A 20,926-nucleotide genomic window follows, 5' to 3' on the forward strand; every position below is an offset into this window, starting at 1 on the left:
ATTATAGTTTGTTGCAGAAACTGCTAGCTGCCATCCAAAGTCTATTCTCTCCTTCTTCCCTGATAGTAGAACTTCCATTTTACTTGGCAAGTTCATGCACCTAATAAAAGACTATTTCCAGACTCCCTTCCAACTGGGCATGGCAAAGTGACTAAGTTATGGCCAAAGAAACATAAGAGAAATGTTATGTAGGCTGCTTAAAATTGGAGACTGCTTAAAAGGCTCTGACTCAGCTGGGAAGTAGGCCCTTTTGTTTTCCCTTCCTCCTTACTGTTTTCTGAAAGGCTGAAGCTTCATTAGCCATCTTGGACTATAAGATAATCTTGAGGGTAGATGTATTTGAATGGTAGGGTATAAAGACAGAGCCTGAGTCTCGGATGACAGTGGAACTACCATGTCAACTGTGCGTGGCCTACCTCTGGACTGTTTTTAAACATGAAAGAAATAAATTTCTATGTTGTTTAACCATAGTTATTTTAGGTTTTCTGTGATTTCAGTCAAACCTACTCTTGATTCAAAGTTCTAAACTAGACTGGACTTTATTAACCAGAAAGTTATGGGCTCTACTTAAGATGTAATACAAGGACAAGAAAGGACAATTTAATATAGCATTGTTGAAAGTAGTGATTGGACAATCGATAAGTCAAACAGTAGGGGCCCTCTGTGAATATAGCTTCATTAGAATGGTGGGGGCATAAATCTGATTTCAAGAGATGAAAAAATTAATGGTTAATGAAAAAATTGAAATAAGGTTGAATTCTACCAAAAGTTTGACAGATTAAATGAAGAGAGAGAAGATGGTCTGAAAGAAGCATATGGCATAGCTAGATAGAACTGAGAAATATAGCAATGAGAGATGGAGGGCTGAAGAAGCAAAACTTGGGAAAACCATGGAGCAAAGTCCTGGAGGAAGCCAGAAAGAGAAGGGAAGAATGAATGATGGGGAATTATGGAATATTTTGATGTAGAGAAGAAGGAGATCTTGATTTTCTCCTTAAAGTAGACGTAAGGTCCGCTGCTAAGAATTGGAAGGCAAGGAGGGATGGGAGTTCAAAGACATGAGAATGTGGAAAAGGTTTGGAACAGCCCCATACTGTGGCTAAGAAAGAGCTAGAACTTTCAAATAAGACTTCAATAGTAAAAGGAGCTACCATTTGTGATGCCTACTGTATGCTGGTTGTTATGCTAGTACTTACATACACCACCTGACTAAAAATGAAAAATCTTTCCAGTTTGCTGCTTATCTCTATAACTACTCCTTCTCAGTCTTTTTTTGTGGGATGCTCTTCTCTACTCTTTGTTTAAATATTGGTGGGCCTCAGGGTTTCATTCTTAGCCCTTTTCTCTTCTTATTTCCCCTGGGTAATCTCTATCTCTCCCATAATTGCTCTTGCCATCTGACTCCCAAGTCTACATCTACAACCCAGATCCTTCCCTCCTACACCCAGAGCACCAGATTCATTTATCCAACTGCCTATAGGACATTTAATTTGGAAGTTCCACAGCCACTTTAAACTGCATATGTCTAAAACCTGCATTCATCATTTCCCTCCAAACCCATTTTTCCTGATGAGTTCCCTATTCTGAACTTATAGAATAATCTTAAGAGTAGAGACTAGGGAACCAGACAGCCTGGATTCAATTCTCACATTAACTGTGTGACCTTGAACAAATTACTGGACCTCTGTGCCTCAGCTTCCTCATATGTGAAATGGGGATGATAAAAATAACACTTCATAGGGTTGTTGAACAGATTAATGAGTTAATATACTTAAACGACTTAGATCATTGCCCGGCACATGGTAAGGCCATGTAAGTGTTTGTTATTATGGTTGGCAAAATAAGAGAACTTGGACATCACCTGTGACTGTTTCTCATTCTCACATTCCACCATTCACCAACTCCTTTTGATTCAGTCTCCTAATATCTCTCATCTCTCACTTACACCACCTTAGCTTAATGCCCAAGATCAAGCGTCAGTACATTTTTAAAGTAAGAGGCCAGCTAGGAACTTCCTTGGTGGCCCAGTGGGTAAGACTCCGCACTCCCAATGCAGGGGGGACCAGGTTCAATCCCTGGTTGGGAAACTAGATCCCACATGCATGCTGCAACTAAGAGTTCACACGCCGCAACTAAGTCCGCATGCTGCAACTAAAAGATCTTGTATGCCGCAGTTAAGACCCAGTGTAGCCCCCCTCCCCCCCAAAAAAGAGGCCAGCTAGTAAATATTTCAGGCTTTGCAGGTCACAACTACTCAAATCTCCTGTAGCAGTGCAAGAGAAACTCTAGACAATTCATAAATGATTGAGTGTGGCTGTGTTCCAACAAGACTGTATTTATGGACACTGAAATTTGAATTTCATATAAATTTCATGTGTCATAAAATATTATTATTATTTTAAAAAATTTAAAAGAGTAAAATAATTCTTAACTTGTAGGCCATACAAAAATAGGCCTTTGGCCTTCAGACTGTAATTGACAACCCCTGGGCAAGATCATCTTTTGGTGAAATACTGCAGTGACTTCTTAATTGGTCTCTCAGCTTCTAATCTTGCACCTCCCCCCAAAATCTATTTTCTATGATGTCCCATTACTCTTAGGATGACCCTTATAATGTCCATAAAATCCTTCATATCTCATCACTTTTCCTCTTATAATATATATGCTTTAGCCCTACTCAACTACATGAAATTTCCCAAATATGCAAGCTTCTTCCTCTAGGCCTTACTACATTCTCTCCTTCTGCCTAGAGACTCTTCCTGCCCTTCCCCTGTTTCTCCTACTTGTCCTTCAGGTCATATTTTGTATATCACTTCCTCTATATTTTCCTGAGCTTTGAGGTCTGGTTAGGTGTCCCTTCTCATGTTTTTACAGCACCATATTGAAATACTTGTCTCATTGTGTTATAACTGCATGTTCATTTCTGTCTTAGCTGGTAGACTGGAACTCCTTGAGACTGTTTTTTTCACCTGTGTACCCATAGTGCCTGTGTTAGAAACACATTTGATGAATATATGACTCTCCATGGTAACCCTTCAAGGAAAGTAATTTTATCCCCATTCTACAGTTGAGAAAACTAAGGCTCAGAAAGCTTGAATATTTTCCCCAAATCTACATAGTAAGTATTGGAATAAAGATTTGTTCACACTAATTCCACTACTCCATGCTACCTCCCAAAGCTCAGGAATAACAAGAAGGAAAACATGGCCCACAAAGTCTAGTTTGTTCAACTTCAGGTTAGAAATATTTTTTAAACCATTTTTTAAAGTTGAAATATAGTTAATTTACAATGTTGTGTTAGTTTCAGGTGTACAGCAAAATATATATATATATACATATATATATATATATATCAGGTTAGAAATCTTCATTCTTAGCTTGTAGTCTGTCTCTGAGTTGCAAATACCATGCTTTTCTGGTTTTATAGAGAAATAATTGACCCATATGACTGTATAAGTTTAAAGCATACAGCATGATGGTTTGATATACATATATTACAAAATGATTACAATAGGTTCAGCTATCATTCATCTTCTCATATAGATACAATAAGAAGAAAATAAAAAGAAAGAAAGGAAAATATTTTCTCCCTGTGATGAAAAATCTTGGGGTTTACTCTCTTAGTAACTTTCTTGTTTATCACATATCAGCGTTATAGTCATCATGTTGTACATTACATCCCTAGTACTTGTTTATCTTATAACTGAAAGTTTGTACCTTTTGACCACCTTTCTCCAATACTTCCTTCCATCACCCATCGCCTCTAGTACCACAAGTCTGACCTCTTTTTCTATGAGTTCGTTTGTTTTTATTTTCAGAAATTCCACATATAAATGAGATCATATAGTATTTGTCTCTCTCTGACTTATTTCACTTAGTATAATGCCTTCAGGGTCTATCCTTGTTGTCACAAATGGTAGGATTTCCTTGTTTATTTTTTTAATGGCTGAATAATATTGCATTGTATACATATGCCACAACTTCTTTATCCATTTATCCATGGATGGACACTTAGGTTGTTTCCACGTCTTGGCTATTGTAATTAAAGCTGCAGTGAACGTGTGGGTGCAGTTATCTTTTTGAGCTAGTGTTTTCATTTCCTTTGGATATATTCCCAGAAGTGGGATTGCTGGATCATATGGTAGTTCTAATTTTAATTTTTTGAGGATCCTCCATATTGTTTTCCACAGTGGCTGTACAAATTTAGAATTCCACCAACAGTGCATCAGGGTTTCCATTTTTTCCCCACATACACACCAGCATTTGTTATCTCTCATCTTTTTGTTGATGGCCATTCTAACAGATGTGAGGTGATATCTCATTGTGGTTTCAATTTGCATTTCTCTGACTAGTGATGTCGAGCATCTTTTCATGTACCTCTTGGCTTTCTGTATATCTTCTTTGGAGAAATATTTATTCAGGTCCTTTGACCATTTTTAAATTGGATTTTTTTCTATTGTGTTATATGAGTTCTTTTTATATTTTGGATATTAACCCCTTATCAGATATATGGCTTGCAAATACTTTTTCCCATTCCACAGGTTGTCTTTTCACTTTATGATGGTTTCTTCTTCTGTGTAGAGCTTTTTAGTTTGGTATAATCCCACTTGTTTATTTATTTTTATTATTTTTAATATTTATTTATTTATTTACTTTTCGCTTAGTTGGGTCTTAGTTGTGTTAGGCGGGATCTTTCATTGTGGCATGAAGGCTCTTTGTTGCAGCGTGCGGGCTTCTCTCTAGTTGTGGCACGTGGGCTCCAGAGCGCATGGGCTCCAGAGGGCATGGTCTCTGTAGCTGTGGCCCATGGGCTTAGTTGTCCTGTGGCATGTGGAATCTTAGTTCCCTGACCAGGGATCGAACCTGTGTCTCCTGCATTGGAGGGTGGATTCTTAACCACTGGATCACCAAGGAAGTCCTCCCACTTGTTTATTTTTGATTTTGTTGCATGTGACTTAAATGTCATATCCAAAAAATCATTGCTAAGACTCATATCAAGGAGCTTTATTCCTATGTTTTCTTCTAGGAGCTTCATGATTTCTGGTCTTACATTTAAGTCTTTAATGCATTTTTTTTTTTTTTGCTGTACGCGGGCCTCTCACTGCTGCGGCCTCTCCCGTTGCGGAGCACAGGCTCCAGACACACAGGCTCCGCGGCCATCGCTCGCGGGCCCAGCCGCTCCGCGGCATGTGGGATCTTCCGGGATCGGGGCACGAACCCGTGTCCCCTGCATCGGCAGGCGGACTCTCAACCACTGCGCCACCAGGGAAGCCCCTTTAATGCATTTTGAGTTAATTTTTTTTTTAAAGGTTTACTTCCAGTGAGGATTTTACTTTTTTTTTTTTCGATGTTGGGAGTAGGAGTTTATTAATTTATTTATTTTTGCTGTGTTGGGTCTTCGTTTCTGTGTGAGGGCTTTCTCTAGTTGTGGCAACTGGGGGCCACTCTTCATCGCGGTGCGCGGGCCTCTCACTATCGCGGCCTCTCTTGTTATGGAGCACAGGCTCCAGACGCGTAGGCTCAGTAGCTGTGGCTCATGGGCCCAGTTGCTCTGTGGCATGTGGGATCTTCCCAGACCTGGGCTCGAACCCGTGTCCCCTGCATTAGCAGGCAGACTCTCAACCACTGTGCCACCAGGGAAGCCCCATTTTGAGTTACTTTTTGTTAAGTGTTGTAAGATATGGGTTCAATTTCATTCTTTCACATGTGAATATCCAGTTATCTCAGCACCATTTGTTGAAGATACTTGCCTTTTCTCTACTGAGTATTCTTGGCTCCCTTGTCAAATATTAGTTGACCATATATGCTTAGGTTTATTTCTTGGCTCTCAATTCTGTTTCATTCGTCTATTTATCTGTTTTTATGCCAGTGCCATACTGTTTTGATGACTATAGCTTTATAGTACAGCTTGAAATCAGGAAGTGTGATGCCTCCTGCTTTTTTCTTCTTCCTCAAGAGTTCTTTGGCTCATTGGGGTCTTTTGTGGTTCAAAGACCATTTTTTAAGCCTTTATTGTCCAGGAGTGTCTACTAAGGTATCTTTACAGATCCTATTTTATCCAAGAGGTATACCCTTTTGGAAACCATTTTTGCAATCCCTTTTTCTGTCCCTAAGCAGTTCCTGCTCTCATTTCACATAGCAGTGATTCCAAACTCTCATCACTCTCTTGATGAACTTTTCTCACTACCTTCCCTAATAGTAAAATTTTGAACAGTCAAATTTAGGACTGAGACTCCTTTAGTCCTACCTTCTTTTTTTTTTTTTTTTTTTTTTTTTGCGGTACACGGGCTCCTCACTGTTGTGGCCTCCTCCGTTGCGGAGCACAGGCTCCGGACATGCAGGCTAAGTGGCCATGGCTCACGGGCCCAGCCGGTCCGCGGCACGTGGGATCTTCCCGGACTGGGGTACGAACCTGTGTCCCCTGCATCAGCAGGCGGACTCTCAACCACTGCGCCACCAGGGAAGCCCTAGTCCTACCTTCTTGACTCAACTTGCTTGACCAGAGAACTGTCTCACTCATGTAGTGCTGAACCCTGTAGAGTAAGTCGGTGGCCCTGAGACTAGCAAACTTCAGGTAGTACCATAGGCCATATGGAACAGGTGGGAATTGTAAAGAGATACAAATTGTCCTAAGACAAATAGGGATCTTAGATAACGGCCACATAGACAGCCCCCAGGGACAAACAGGCTGTGTTCCAAAAATTCAATTTTAAATTGACTGTTTGGAATGCAGAACACATTTCTCTTAGAAACAATGCTGTGAATAATTGCAGTTATTTTTCAGGAAAGTCTACACAAGCTTGTTTAACCCATAGTGTAACAGAAATATCTACTAAGATACTTTAGATTTGCATCAAGTGCATCCCTAAATCCTTACCACTCTGAATTATAAATTAGCTATTTACATAGCTGCCACTGCAACTAGACTGTGAACTCTTTGAGGGCTGGAAACTGTTGAATTATTCATTTTTGTATTCTGAATGCCTGGCATATAACTGGCAATAAATGTTGGTTGCATAAATGAATGGACAAATTTAATAGGCATTTGAATAGTGTTGAAAGTGTCTTAAGGAATGAAAACAGTAACATTTAGTAGGTACCTTAGTATGTGTCTGGCACTCTGCTAGGCGGATGACCAACAAAGCAGCTGCTTTATCTAGGCTGGAGTTAGGGATGAAAAAGCTGAAGGCAATTTTAATATTTGAGATATAAAATAAATAGGCACTAGACTTGCTAAATAAATGTTTTGGATGAAATGAATGGATATATGTATGGATTTAGAAAAGAATTCATTGAAAAAATATCAACAGGAATTGATAGGCAAAGGGATATGGCTCTTTTGAGGGGCACCTTTTGAGGAGGAGGTCGGAAAGAACAGGATTGGTTTGGATTAGACCCTCGTTTAAGTTCATCTGGTTTGCTGTTCCCCATAAAGAGGTATTTGCACTGGCCAGTCTTCAAAGATTTGTTGTAAGTTAGATTAAGCTATTATCACTCTCCATAGATTGAGGTTAATTGGGTTGATTTCTTTCCAGATGACAGTAGATTAAGCACTTGTTAAAATTTGGTAGGGATGATGTCTTAGTGAGCCTGGGCAACTATAACACAATACCATAAACTGAAACTGAGCCGCTTAGACAATAAATATTTATTTCTGCAATTCTGGATGCTGAAAGTGTGAGTCAAGGTGCCAGCATGATCACCTGGTGAGGGCCCTCTTTTGGGTTGAAGATGGCTGACTTCTTGTTGTATCCTCAGATAGCAGAGAGAGTGAGAGCTCTCTGGGGTCCTTTTTATAAGGGCACTAATCCCATTCTTAAGGGTTCCACCCGCATGACCTAATTATCTCCCAAAGCCCCACCTTGTAATACTATCATATTGGAGGTTAAGATTTCTATATACATATAGGGACTTCCCTGGAGGTCCAGTGGTTAAGACTGTACTTCCACTACAGGGGGCACAGGTTCAATCCCTGGTCGGGGAACTAAGATCCCATATGCCAAGGGGTGCGGACAAAAAAAAAAAGATTTCTACATATAAATTTGGGTTGGCAGGGACACAGACAACAGATGGTTATAATGGCAAAGGCACTGGAGTGGAGACCCTAGGCAGTGAGGGAGAATGCAACCTGGGAAGAGGGAACATTATTTCTAGGTAGATTTTGGTGTAGAAAGAAGAAGGAGGAGGCAGAGGAAGGAGGGTGAAAGAGGAAGAGAAAAGACGGCCAACAACTATTTCACAATTTTGTAAAGGGCTTAAACCCTCAGAAAATCCCTTTGAGTTGCTGCCAGCCTGACCTTTGTTCTTTGAAAGTATAACTACAACTACTTCTGCATTTATTTTATTATCCCCAAAGTGCTAGAGTACAATCAATAAATACTTGTTGATGGATTCTTCTGAGTGTTTCAAATCAATCCACACTTCTTGTTTTATTAAGGATCTTAGAATTGACGCTGATCTAGCTGAGGTAAGAACTGTCTTTAAATTTGTAAGACATTTTATGTCTTTCCCCAAGGAGAAGCCAACATGTGTCCATGCCTATTATTCATCACGCATTGTACTGGGGTGTTTACTTACATTATCGTGTTTCTAGTAATTCACCATTATTTTATTTTTTTAAATTTTTACTATTTTTTTAATCTTTTGGCCACGCCGTGGCATGTGGGATCTTAGGTCCCTGACCAGGGATCAAACCCGTGCCCCCTGCATTGGAAGCGCAGAGTCTTAACCACTGGACTGCCAGGGAAGCCCCTGTCATTATTTTAACAATTACCGAGTACCTGTTATATGTGAAACCCTGTGCTAGGCAATGACGATAAAAGGCAAAGAGGGAGAAGAGCAGAAAACTGCTCTTCAACAGTTATAGTGTAATAGGGAGAAGACAGGGCTAAACCAACAACTGCCACTTAGTGTGATAAGTGCAATGATAGAGGCAAGCACATGGAAATCTTGGAAGACAGAAAGGAAAGCTTTAATTCAAAATGGGTAGGAAAGACGATAATAAGAAGGAAACAAGTATTTGTTGTTTGTCTGAAATGAAAATTTAACTGAATGCCAAGAGGAGCCTAAGGAGCCATGACTAAATGTGATGTGCTATCCTGGATGGGATCCTGGATCAGGAAAAGGACATTAGGGAACAACTGAACAAATATGAATAAAATATGGATTTTAGTTAATAATAATGTATTACTATTGGTTCATTAATTGTGACAAATGTACCATACTAAGGTAAGATGTTACTAATAGGGGAAATTGGGTGTAGAATATACGAGAACTGTCTGCACTATCTGTGCAATAATTCTGTAATTTCAAACTGTTCTAAAATAAAAAGTTAAAAAAATTTTTTTAAACTGGCATTTCATATTTTTGTTAGATCTGGCAACTTTAACACTTTTACTTCTGAATAATAATTAAACACAAAATATGAAAAAAATTACCCTAGGTTGATAGTTTAAGGAATTTGAGTTATGTATGATTTCTCCTATTTGATCCAAGCACTTTTTAAATATAAACTGTTCTTTTGTTTTCTTTCTAGGCAAACCTCAAGCGAGCAAATAGTTACTAGACAGGGAGTATACTTCAGTGTGGAGAGGCTTTGCCTCTAAGTGCCATAGTCTATCACCAGTTGCAACCAATTTCAGAAGCTATAAAAGAACTGTCTCCTCTCTCTCTTTCACACACGAACCATCAATAGAATTAATCTTAATTTGATGTGCACATCTCAAGAGATTTTAAAAAATTAGTTTATGAGAAAATCAGCAAGGTTAAGGCCCTGCAAGTAATCACTTACCTAGGGTGACTGCTAATTTATACTGTCTGAATGGAAACAGTGCTGATTATTTTACTCTCCGTGTTGGTCCTCTGGGGAAGAACAACCTGTGTGTTGTAGAATTTAAGAGTCTGGAATAGAAATAGAACTGTATATTATAACAGTTTTATTTGAAAGTGAACTTAGAAAAGATCTCTTATTTAAAAAAAATGATGAGGCTTTTAAAAAAGAGTGAATTCTATAGACTGTCATTTTCTAGATAAAAGACGACCAAATATATTTTGCACAGCTTTGTTCGTTTTACAAAATTAGGAAAATAGATTATTTTTGCTTAATACTTACATACTGATAATATGCTAGGACTTGTAAAGAAAATAAACCTGTTCTCAAATGGTAACAGAAATTATATATCAGAGGTTACATGGGTTCCCTTATCTTAACTCTTCATTTCTACTCTAAGTGGCAAGCCTTTAAAACTAACAGGTATTTGTGCCGCTAAAGATTTACATACGTCATAAATCTTACTTTGCAAACATGTGTAGAGCATTTACAATGGGCAAAAAATTATGCTGAAGAGCTCTGGTGTATCCAGAGATAATGATTCCTACGCTGTTTCTATTTTTAAAGGAGGTTTTGTCCTTTTGGAGGGGAGGGGAATCAGACGTTAATTTAGGCTTTGTTTATTTGTATCTCAGTGTCCTTGGTCTCTTGCAAAAACACAAGGCCAAAACTTGTTTTAAAAAAAGATAATACTTTCAAGGATTTGGGTTCTAAAGCAGGACCATGGGTTCTTTAAGAGATCTGTTCACACAGAGGGGCTAGGTCTGTTAAAGGAGCTAAAAGAGAGGTTCGTTTTGTTTTTAAATTGTACTCTGTTCTCGTGGACAGCTCTGTGCGGTCCCGGCCGGTGACCCCGGAAGGCCGGGCTGCCCGCGTCAGTCGTACTCCAGGGACCAGAGGCCGCAGGAAGAGCCCGCTCGCAAGGGCAGGAGGGGCAGGGGGGTCCGGGCACCGCCGCTTCAGACGGCCTGCCCGGGCCTCAGAGGCCTCAGGCTGCCGTCGACGCGGGCCGCGGCCCCAATCAAGACCCTGAAGCTCGAACGCCCTCTGGGCGCACAGCCACGTCGCTCGTCGCCTCCCTTCCGGGCTGGGCGAGTGTCGGCGAGGAGCGGCAGCGCCCTTTCGGCGGCCGGGAAGCGCGGTTTCAGGAGAAAGGCCGCCAGGGCGGGGCTTGGGGCGGTGCGGGGCTTCCTCCTCACTTCGCAGTCAGCCAGGGCGAGGAGAGGCCGCGTTGCGCCAGCGCAGAGAGCCACATGGCGCGACCCAGCAGGGCCTCCGCGTTGGCGGACACCGAGGAAGCAGTGTAGTGCGAGAAGCCTACAGCCCACACTGGGGAAAGATGGGTCAACTAACGAATGTTTCACCACAACCCACACGCCAAAGAGGGAATTTGAGAGCGCATGGGGGAGGGGCGGAAAGAGCAGGCGGCTCGCCGGGAGCATGCTCTGTACAGAGAGCCGTAAGTGGAGAGCCAGGCATGCGCAATGAGCTCAGGGTGGGTTGGCAGCGGGGAGGGGCTGGCGTGAGCGGGCTGATGTGTTTATCCGGTTTTCTGGGTGGGCGGTCAAAGCGCACGCGTAAGGGCGAAAGGCGGTGGAGCTGGGTAGTGGAATGCGCATGCGCAGAGCGAGCCGGTAGCTCTGGGAGGGCGTGGAGGGGGCTCTTAGAGGAGAAGCAGGGGAAAAGGGAAGCGAAGGGAAAGCAAAGGGTGGGGGGGAGGGGTGAGAGTGTGGTCTGCGCATGCGTGCTAGCGCTAGCGACGACGGCGGCGGGGGAGTCTCGGGGATGACAGTGGCTTTGCCCGTTGGGGTAACGGTCGTCGCCGCCGGCAGGGTGTGAGGCGCCGCACAGCCCGCGGGATACATTAAGGCCGCAGCAGCCCGGGCGCTACCGAGCTAGAGTGGCGCGTGGAGTCGGGGTGAGGGCGGCGAGGCACGGGGGGAGGGGCCTGCGGCGGGGCCTTGCTGTGTGCGCTGGGCGGCGGCGGGGCCTGGCGGTGTGAGCGCTCGCCTCAGCCTCTGCCGCGGCCGGGTGGGCGCCGTGGGCGGCGGCGACCGTGGTGCTTGGCGGAGGAGGCGTCCGTGTGTGCCGCGCGGAGAAGATGGCCGGGCAGTGAGGGGGCGGCGCTTGCGCCTGGTGACCTCGGAGTAAGCGACTGAGGAGCGAGGGCCGCCGCCGCGGCCCGGCCGGGCCTGCTCCCCGCCCTCTCCCGCCGCCGCCGGCCCGCGCACTTCCTCTCCGGCCCTCCCCTCTTTGGCGGGGGCCTCTCCTGTCCGCTTCGCCACCTCAGGGAACTGCCGGGCTGTAATCGCCGGGGCGGAGAGCCAGGCGTGTCCGATATGGAGAGAGCGGCGGCGGCCTCCGCCAGCCGCAGCAGCCACGTTCGCCGCCGCCGCGGCTCGGTGCACTAGATCGAGGAATCCGACGACCGCACCGCCGTCCTTGCCGTCGCCGCTGCCTCCGCGCCGGGCGCTGTGATGGAGTAAGGGCCCTGCAGCCCGTGAGAAGCGTGCCCGCCCCTGGACCGGGCCGGGGCCTGCTCCCGCGACCGCCCAGCTCGACCACAGGAGGTGCCTTCGCGTCCCGAGATGCAGCTCGAACGCAGGCCGCCCGCCGAGCCGCGGGGCTAGACTGAGCGCCGAAGCCGCCGCGTTCTGCGCCCCGCGGCCGCTCGGGACAAACTCGAACGCTGGTTTCTCTCTCTCTCTCTTTTTTTTCCCCCTTGGTCTGCAATTCTCAGGGACGGAGGAGGGGCGCCAAGGCCCCATGTGTGGGAGGACTGCTGCAGCTCTACAAACTTGTACGGATTTTGGTGACAACTTGGGCCAGTGGTTCTCCCCCGATTTCCTCCGAATTGTTGCAAATTCGCCATTGTTCCCTGGCTGCTTACAAAGTTGGATCCGGAATTTCTCTTCAACCGAGAGCCAACGGTGTCGAAGTGTCTGCAATGAACCCCGTGAATGCTACTGCTCTCTACGTTTCCGCGAGCCGCCTAGTGCTCAACTACGACGCCGGAGACCCCAAGGCGTTTACCGAGATTAACAGGCTCTTGCCTTACTTCCGACAGTCCCTCTCGTGCTGCGTTTGCGGTGAGACGCTTTTCATTGTTCCCCTTTCAGTGCTGGTGTTAAAAAAACTCCGGGCGATGGTAGCAGGAACGGTTTGACGGCGGGGTAGTTTGTATTAAACTTTTATTATTTGTGCGGTCGTTGGCGGTCTTTAGTTTTGAAACTCGACAGGGAACTTTTTTCCGGCATTTCAGAAAGAACCCTTCCAAACCGCTCTGTACAGCGGCCTCAATGTTCAAAACTGTTAAATTCGCCTGGGTCATTTCTGGTGTTTTTTTTTTTTTTAAAGAGGTGAAAGATGCATCTATGTTGCTGTCCCCCTCTTTTTTTTTTTTTTTTTAAGCTTTTGATACCAGAGCTGACTTAATACCTACCTTGTTTAAACGTGGTTAAACCTGGTTACAACACCTACATGTGGCGTGTTTGCATTTCCCCAAACGTGTTGTGTGTGGGTGGTGGTATAGCCGGTGAAGTCGGTGCGGAACTTTTTCCCCCCCGGGTTCTTCTAATGCTTTGACAGTTTGACGATAAACAGTGAGCCAGGGCAGACTGATGGTTCAGTGCTTTTTAGCTGGTGGGATTTTTTACAGGATTACGTTTTTTTGTGGTTTTACTATATTGTGGCCTGGTAGAGGGTTATTTTGGGTGTTTTTGTTCAAGAGGTATTACTTTGTGCTGGGCAGGATATTTTCAAGTTATTTTTGAGAGATGAAGATATGCTAAATTGTCTAATAAATCCGTGTCTCAAAAGTGATAATAATTTGTGATTATTATCTCAGTGATTGTGTGCATATAATAATTTATTTTTGAAAAAACTTAGACTGAAAACGTTAACATAAAGGAAAGGGTAACTGGCAAAACCAAAACAGTAATACTCCACTTCATATTCTTACCTCGCCAAAACTTTTGAGGTTTTGTTGATACACTTGTTTAGTCAGAATTTGAGAAATTCAGGCATTTCAGCTTTATCTTAAGAGAAATTTTGCGACTGTAGTGGCTGAAGGGAGAAATGGTATTCATTTGAGATTCATTCAGCATTTTCCGTATAGCTCTGGGGCAAAGCCCTGAGGGGTACAGAAGAGGTGAAGAGTGTTCTTTTGCACATTGGGTTCTTAATCTAATAAACATTTAAGTAACGCTTACAAGCGATTAAGTGCTACTCTGACTGGTAACCGACACTTAACACCTTTATAGAGAAGCAGTTGCCCTGGTAAATCACTTAATTGCCCTGGGCCTCAGTTTCCTAACATGTAAAATGAGAGTTTGGGGCTAGATTCAAAGTTTCTTTTCCGCTTATATTTTACAAATATAAGAATTTGCTTAGTTTCAGCGTACTCCGCCCCCCCACTCTCACTTTTTTTTTTAATGGAGTGCTTTTTTTTTTTTTATGTCTTCATAGCTTTTGATAGTTTGTGGAATGAGGATATGGGGCTACTATAACTTCTTTCAACGCAAACCTTTCTTTTGGTGGGGGAATTGCTACTGTGGTGATGTAGAGGGCATAGACCAGCCCATCCTGGCCTGCTAGAACTGCAGTAGAGAGTGATGTCATTATCCAGGTAACACTTGAAGATCTGGTAGGTCTGCTTTTTACATGGTGGATGGGACTTAGCTCTCAAAGAGGGAAATGGTAGTTTTGCAGATGCTTGGAATTTTAAGTTCTTATCAGTAGCTTCAGGACAGTTGTGGTCTAACTGAACATTTTCCCAGAATCTAACCTGGATTTTAAAAACTGGTATTAAAGATAAAGCTACATTAGAAAGTCCAACTGTCGCTTTTTTTTGTTGTTTTTGCATAAAATTTCAGCAATGTGGATGTAGGTTCAGTTTTTTTCCCCTCATCTCTTTGGACATAAGTCTGTGGTTATGAAGAGATGGGGGAAAAAACCCAGTTATTTGAGTTCAGATCCAACAGTTTTCATCTTTGTGTCAGATTCTGTCCTGGACTCTTTTTCCTAGCTGGAAAGCATAAACTCCTTCCAGTTAATAGGGCATGTGAAGTCTTATTTCATTAGGATAATAGATATGTAAAAGTTAAGTTTTAATTCTATCTTGGCGCTGTAAATAGGGAGTTTGTTTCAGCAGGTCCTCCAGTGTCTGACCCAAACCTCCCCTTTCAGCTTTGTATTTAACTGCCCTCTTAATTTCTAATAACTTCTCAGCTTCAGCCAGTTGGATATTTTTGTCTTTTTGAACATACATGCCTTATGTCTTCTTTCTCTTTTCCCCACCTTTGCTCTGTGAAGTTCCTTCTGCCTAAAATATATTCTTTCTGTGTATGGTCTAACTCATCAGCTCCCCCCCCCCCCAGTGAAGTCTCTGTTCTGTCACAGGTGCTTTTAACTCTTTCAAGTTATTCTATCTTAGGGAAAATACTATTTTTTTGTACATTTCTGTGTTCCTTCTGCCTCATTCTCTCCTGTTCAATGAATAGCATGTAGGTGTTTATGACAGACTCAGAGAAAGAAAGTGAGAGGAGGTGAGGGAGGGAAAAAAGGTCTATGAACTTTGCAGTTAGGTACAAGTCTAAACTTTTCTACTTTCGGTCTAGGCAAGTTACTTTAACTTTTTGCCTGAATTTCTTGTATCTACAAAAGAGGATGATATCTTCTTTAAGTTTGTTTTTCCAAATTTGTGTTATATGTGAGTTTATTTTTAAGTGGGAAAAACCTTTTGAACCCATGAGAACAAGTCTGTGGACTTTGTGCCACCCTTGCTCAGAGGTGGAGAAAGGTAGGGGGAAGTGAGAGAAGAGATTGAACTGTCCGGTCAAATATAGTCAAACCTAGATTATTCACTGGAACTACAGGTTTTGTTACCATTGTTCTTTGAAATGTTAATTAGCTGATTATCACTGCTTGTTTTTCAGTTGCTTTGTATGTTTAAACTTTCTGAAGTTTCTGGTGAATGGGATAGCAATGCTCCAGAGAGTTATTGTACTTTCTAGGCCACAGAAACAGTGACCAAGACAGTATTACTGTGGGTACTATTTCTGTGTCAGTTCTTTCCCCTTGTTCTTAACGTTGGACTTGCCTTATCATTTATCACGAAGTATGTAGAATGAATTTTCTTTTGATGGCATGAAACTCAATAAATTCTGCCCTAGGGATTTTAAGTTTTTTATTAAGCTTTTATATTCTCAAAAGACATAACAAGTTTGATATGTAGAATCAAATACTGTTAGAACTGGAAGGACATGTTAAGTGGAAAAATAGTATTCTCTGAGATATTTGGAGTCCTGTAAATTAATCATGGTCAAATCTCAGGGACATGAATATTTCCCTGATTTTTTTTTTTTTTTGTGGTGCGCGGGCCTCTCACTGTTGTGGCCTCTCCTGTTGCGGAGCACAGGCTCCGGACACGCAGGCTCAGGGGCCATGGCTCATGGGCCCAGCCGCTCCGCGGCATGTGGGATCTTCCCGGACCGGGGCAGGAACTCGTGTCCCCTGCATTAGCAGGCGGACTCTCAACCACTGTGCCACCAGGGAAACCCCTCCCTGATGTTTTAAATTCTAGAAACAAAGTGGTTTTGGCTTTTACTGAAGAGTTGTGGAACTTTTGGATATCCAGTTTCTTATTTATAAAATAGGAAGGAGCTGGAGAATAGTGTTTCCCACTGACCTAAGCTGACTAAGTTTTTGTTTTGAATGTTAAGGACTTAAAAAAGCAAATCCTGTCATCTTTTCTTACTACTGCTACTCTCACATTCCACTACAAGGTACGTGGTTCCCTGAGGGTGAGAGTCTTGCTGGTCTTGTTCACTATTGTAGCCCTGCACGTGACAGTTCCTGGCTGAACAAGCATTGTTGAATGGATGAAACTGCCAATAAAAAGAACAAGGTTAAAAGTAGGAAGGATGTGCTCTCAGAATAAAGTATATACTTTAAAATTAAATAGATTTAGCTTTATGAAAGACTACTTTCATTTTCCTTATTTTTCTCATTTTGGCATTGTTTGTGGGCCCACTTTGGAATTAGTGCAGTAGATTATCTCAAGAATCTCTTCCAGTTCTGGAGTTCTGATTCTTTTAGCAGAAATACTTTGTTTTTGACTGAGCAAACAATTTATAAATAGCAAGAATCTTCTAAAATGAAGTTTGAACATTTAGCGTGATTTATTTTAAACCACATACCTTTTAGAGGCTAAATTAAAAGGCCATTTGTTAAATCGTACGTTAAGCATTATACTGTTTTATAATTTATTTTTCTCAAGTGTGAGTTCATTTGATACTTAAGATTTTATTTTTCTTGTACTTAAAATCACTAAATTTTTTATTGTAGTAAGGATATAATGTAAAATTTACCATCTTAATCATTTTTAAGTGTACAGTTCAATAGCGTTGAGTATATTTACATTATTGTGAAACAGGTTTCCAGAACTTTTTTTTTTTTTTTTTTTTGCGGTACGCGGGCTTCTCACTGTTGTGGTCTCTCCCGTTGCGGAGCACCGGCTCCAGACGCGCAGGCTCAGTGGCCATGGCTCACGGGCCCAGCTACTCCACGGCATGAGGGATCCTCCCGGACCGGGGCACGAACCCGTGTCCCCTGCATCGGCAGGTGGACTCTCAACCACTGCGCCACCAGGGAAGCCCCTCCAGAACTTTTTGATCTTGTAAATCTGAAACTGTGTACCCAACAAGCAACCACCATTTTGTTCCTTCCCCCCAACCCCTTGTAACCACCATTCTCTTTTCTGTCTCTCTGAATTTGACTACTATAGATTTCTCATATAAGTAGAATCATGCAATACTTGTCTTTGTTGACTGGCTTATTTCACTTAGCATAATGTCTTAAAGGTTCATCCCTGTTGTAGCATGAGACAGGATTTCTTTCCTATTTAAGGCTGAATAATATTCTATTGTATGTATACACTATGCTTAGTTTATTCATTCATCCAAGTTGGACATTTGAGTTGCTTCCACCTCTTGGCTGTTGTGAATAGTGTTAAGAACATGGGTGTGTAAACACTCTTTGAGACCCTGCTTTCAGTTCTTTTGAATATATACCCAAAAGTAGGGTTGCAACATTGTGTGGTATTTCTATTTTTATTGTTTGAGGAACTCCATACTATTTTCCATAGTGGTTGCACCGTTTTACAATCCTACCAGCAGAACAAGGTTTCCAGTTAGTTTTTCCATATCTTTGCCAACACTTGTGTTTCCTGTTTTGGTTTGTTATTGGTGTGTGAGTGTGTTCATTTGTTTTTTGGATAGTAGCCATCCTAATGGGTGTGAGATGATATCTCATTGTGGTTTTGATTTTCATTTCTCTAATGATTAGTGATGTTGGTGATCTTTGCATATGCTTCTTTTATTTTTTTCTTTTTACATCTTTATTGGAGTATAATTGCTTTACAATGTTGTGTTAGTTTCTGCTGTATAACAAAGTGAATTAGTTATACATATACATATGTTCCCATATGTCTTCCCTCTTGCGTCTCCCTCCCTCCCACCCTCCCTATCCCACCCATCTAGGTGGTCACAAAGCACCCAGCTGATCTCCCTGTGCTATGTGGATGCTTCCCACTAGCTATCTATTTTACGTTTGGTAGTGTATATATGTCCATGCCACTCTCACTTTGTCACAGCTTACCCTTCCCCCTCCCCATATCCTCAAGTCCATTCTCTAGTAGGTCTCTGTCTTTATTCCTACTTACCCCTAGGTTCTTAGTGACTTTTTTTTCCCTTAAATTCCATATATATGTGTTAGCATATGGTATTTGTCTTTCTCTCTCTGACTTCACTCTGTATGACAGACTCTAGGTCCATCCACCTCATTACAAATAGCTCAATTTCGTTTCTTTTTATGGCTGAGTAATATTCCATTGTATATATGTGCCACATCTTCTTTATCCATTCATCCGATGATGGACGCTTAGGTTGTTTCCATCTCCTGGCTATTGTAAATAGAGCTGCAGTGGACATTTTGGTACATGCCTCTTTTTGAATTATGGTTTTATCAGGGTATATGCCCAGTAGTGGGATTGCTGGGTCATATGGTAGTTCTATTTGTAGTTTTTTAAGGAACCTCCATACTGTTCTCCATAGTGGCTGTACCAATTTACATTCCCACCAACAGTGCAAGAGTGTTCCCTTTTCTCCACACCCTCTCCAGCATTTATTGTTTCTAGACTTTTTGATGATGGCCATTCCGACTGGTGTGAGATGATATCTCATTGTAGTTTTGATTTGCATTTCTCTAATGATTAATGATGTTGAGCATTCTTTCATGTATTTGTTGGCACTCTGTGTATCTTCTTAGGAGAAATGTCTAGGTCTTCTGCCCATTTTTGCGTTGGGATGTTTGTTTTTTTGTTATTGAGCTGCATGAGCTGGTTGTAAATTTTGGAGATTAATCCTTTGTCAGTTGCTTCATTTGCAAATATTTTCTCTCATTCTGAGGGTTGTCTTTTGGTCTTGTTTATGGTTTCCTTTGCTGGGCAAAAGCTTTGAAGTTTCATTAGGTCCCATTTGTTTATTTTTGTTTTTATTTCCATTTCTCTAGGAGGTGGGCCAAAAAGGATCTTGTTGTGATTTATGTCATAGAGTATTCTGCCTATTTTTTCCTCTAAGAGTTTGATAGTTTCAGGCGTTACGTTTAGGTCTTTAATCCATTTTGAGTTTATTTTTGTGTATGGTGTTAGGGAGTGATCTAATCTCATACTTTTACATGTAGCTGTCCAGTTTTCCCAGCACCACTTATTGAAGAGGCTGTCCTTTCTCCACTGTACCTTCCTGCCTCCTTTATCAAAGATAAGGTGACTATATGTGCGTGGGTTTATCTCTGGGCTTTCTATCCTGTTCCATTGATCTATCTTTCTGTTTTTGTGCCAGTACCATACTGTCTTGATTACTGTAGCTTTGTAGTATAGTCTGAAGTCAGGGAGCCTGATTGCTCCAGCTCTGTTTTTCGTTCTCAAGATTGCTTTGGCTATTTGGGGTCTTTTGTGTTTCCATACAAATTGTGAAAATTTTTGTTCTAGTTCTGTGAAAAATGCCACTGGTAGTTTGATAGGGATTGCATTGAATGTGTAGATTGCTTTGGGTAGTAGAGTCATTTTCACAACGTTGATTCTTCCAACCCAAGAACATGGTATATCTCTTCGTCTATTTGTATCATCCTTAATTTCTTTCATCAGTGTCTTATAATTTTTTGCATACAGGTCTTTTGTTTTCTTAGGTAGGTTTATTCCTAGATATTTTATTCTTTTTGTTCCAGTGGTAAATGTGAGTGTTTTCTTGATTTCACTTTCAGATTTTTCATCATTAGTGTATAGGAATGCCAGAGATTTCTGTGCATTAATTTTGTATCCTGCTACTTTACCAAATTCATTGATTAGCTCTAGTAGTTTTCTGGTAGCATCTTTAAGATTCTCTATGTATAGTATCATGTCATCTGCAAACAGTGACAGCTTTACTTCTTCTTTTCCGATTTGGATTCCTTTTGTTTCTTTTTCTTCTCTGATTGCTGTGGCTAAAACTTCCAAAACTATGTTGAATAAGAGTGGTGAGAGTGGGCAACTTTGTCTTGTTCCTGATCTTAGTGGAAATGCTTTCAGTTTTTCACCATTGAGGGCGATGTTGGCTGTGGGTTTGTCATATATGGCCTTTATTATGTTGAGAAAAGTTCCCTCTATGCCTAATTTCTGTGGGCTTTATATCATAAATGGGTGTTGAATTTTGTCGAAAGCTTTCTCTGCATCTATTGAGATGACCATATGGTTTTTCTCCTTCAATTTGTTAATATGGTGTATCACATTGTTTGATTTGCATATATTGAAGAATCCTTGCATTCCTGGAATAAACCCCACTTGATCATGGTGTATGATCCCTTTCATGTGCTGTTGGATTCTGTTTGTTAGTATTTTCTTGAGGATTTTTGCATCTATGTTCATCAGTGATATTGGCCTGTAGTTTTCTTTCTTTGTGATGTCTTTGTCTGGTTTTGGTATCAGGGTGATGGTGGCCTCATAGAATGAGTTTGGGAGTGTTCCTCTCTCTGCTATATTTTGGAAGAGTTTGAGAAGGATAG

At 41.9% G+C, this 20,926-nt stretch overlaps 1 protein-coding gene across 1 annotated transcript in view; it reads left to right on the forward strand.

Moving 5' to 3' along the window:
• Positions 1-11,792: 11,792 nt before the first annotated feature.
• Positions 11,793-20,926, forward strand: part of MSL2 (MSL complex subunit 2) — a 38,422-nt gene continuing 29,288 nt past the window's right edge. Inside the window, exon 1 of the mRNA XM_060099642.1 lies at positions 11,793-12,918. Within this exon, the coding sequence (XP_059955625.1) occupies positions 12,777-12,918 (142 nt within the window). The 5' untranslated portion in view covers positions 11,793-12,776. The remainder of the gene's footprint in view (positions 12,919-20,926) is intronic.

Source organism: Mesoplodon densirostris, chromosome 5 (genome assembly GCF_025265405.1).
Source record: "Mesoplodon densirostris isolate mMesDen1 chromosome 5, mMesDen1 primary haplotype, whole genome shotgun sequence".
In the NCBI taxonomy this organism is placed as follows: Eukaryota; Metazoa; Chordata; class Mammalia; order Artiodactyla; family Ziphiidae; genus Mesoplodon; species Mesoplodon densirostris.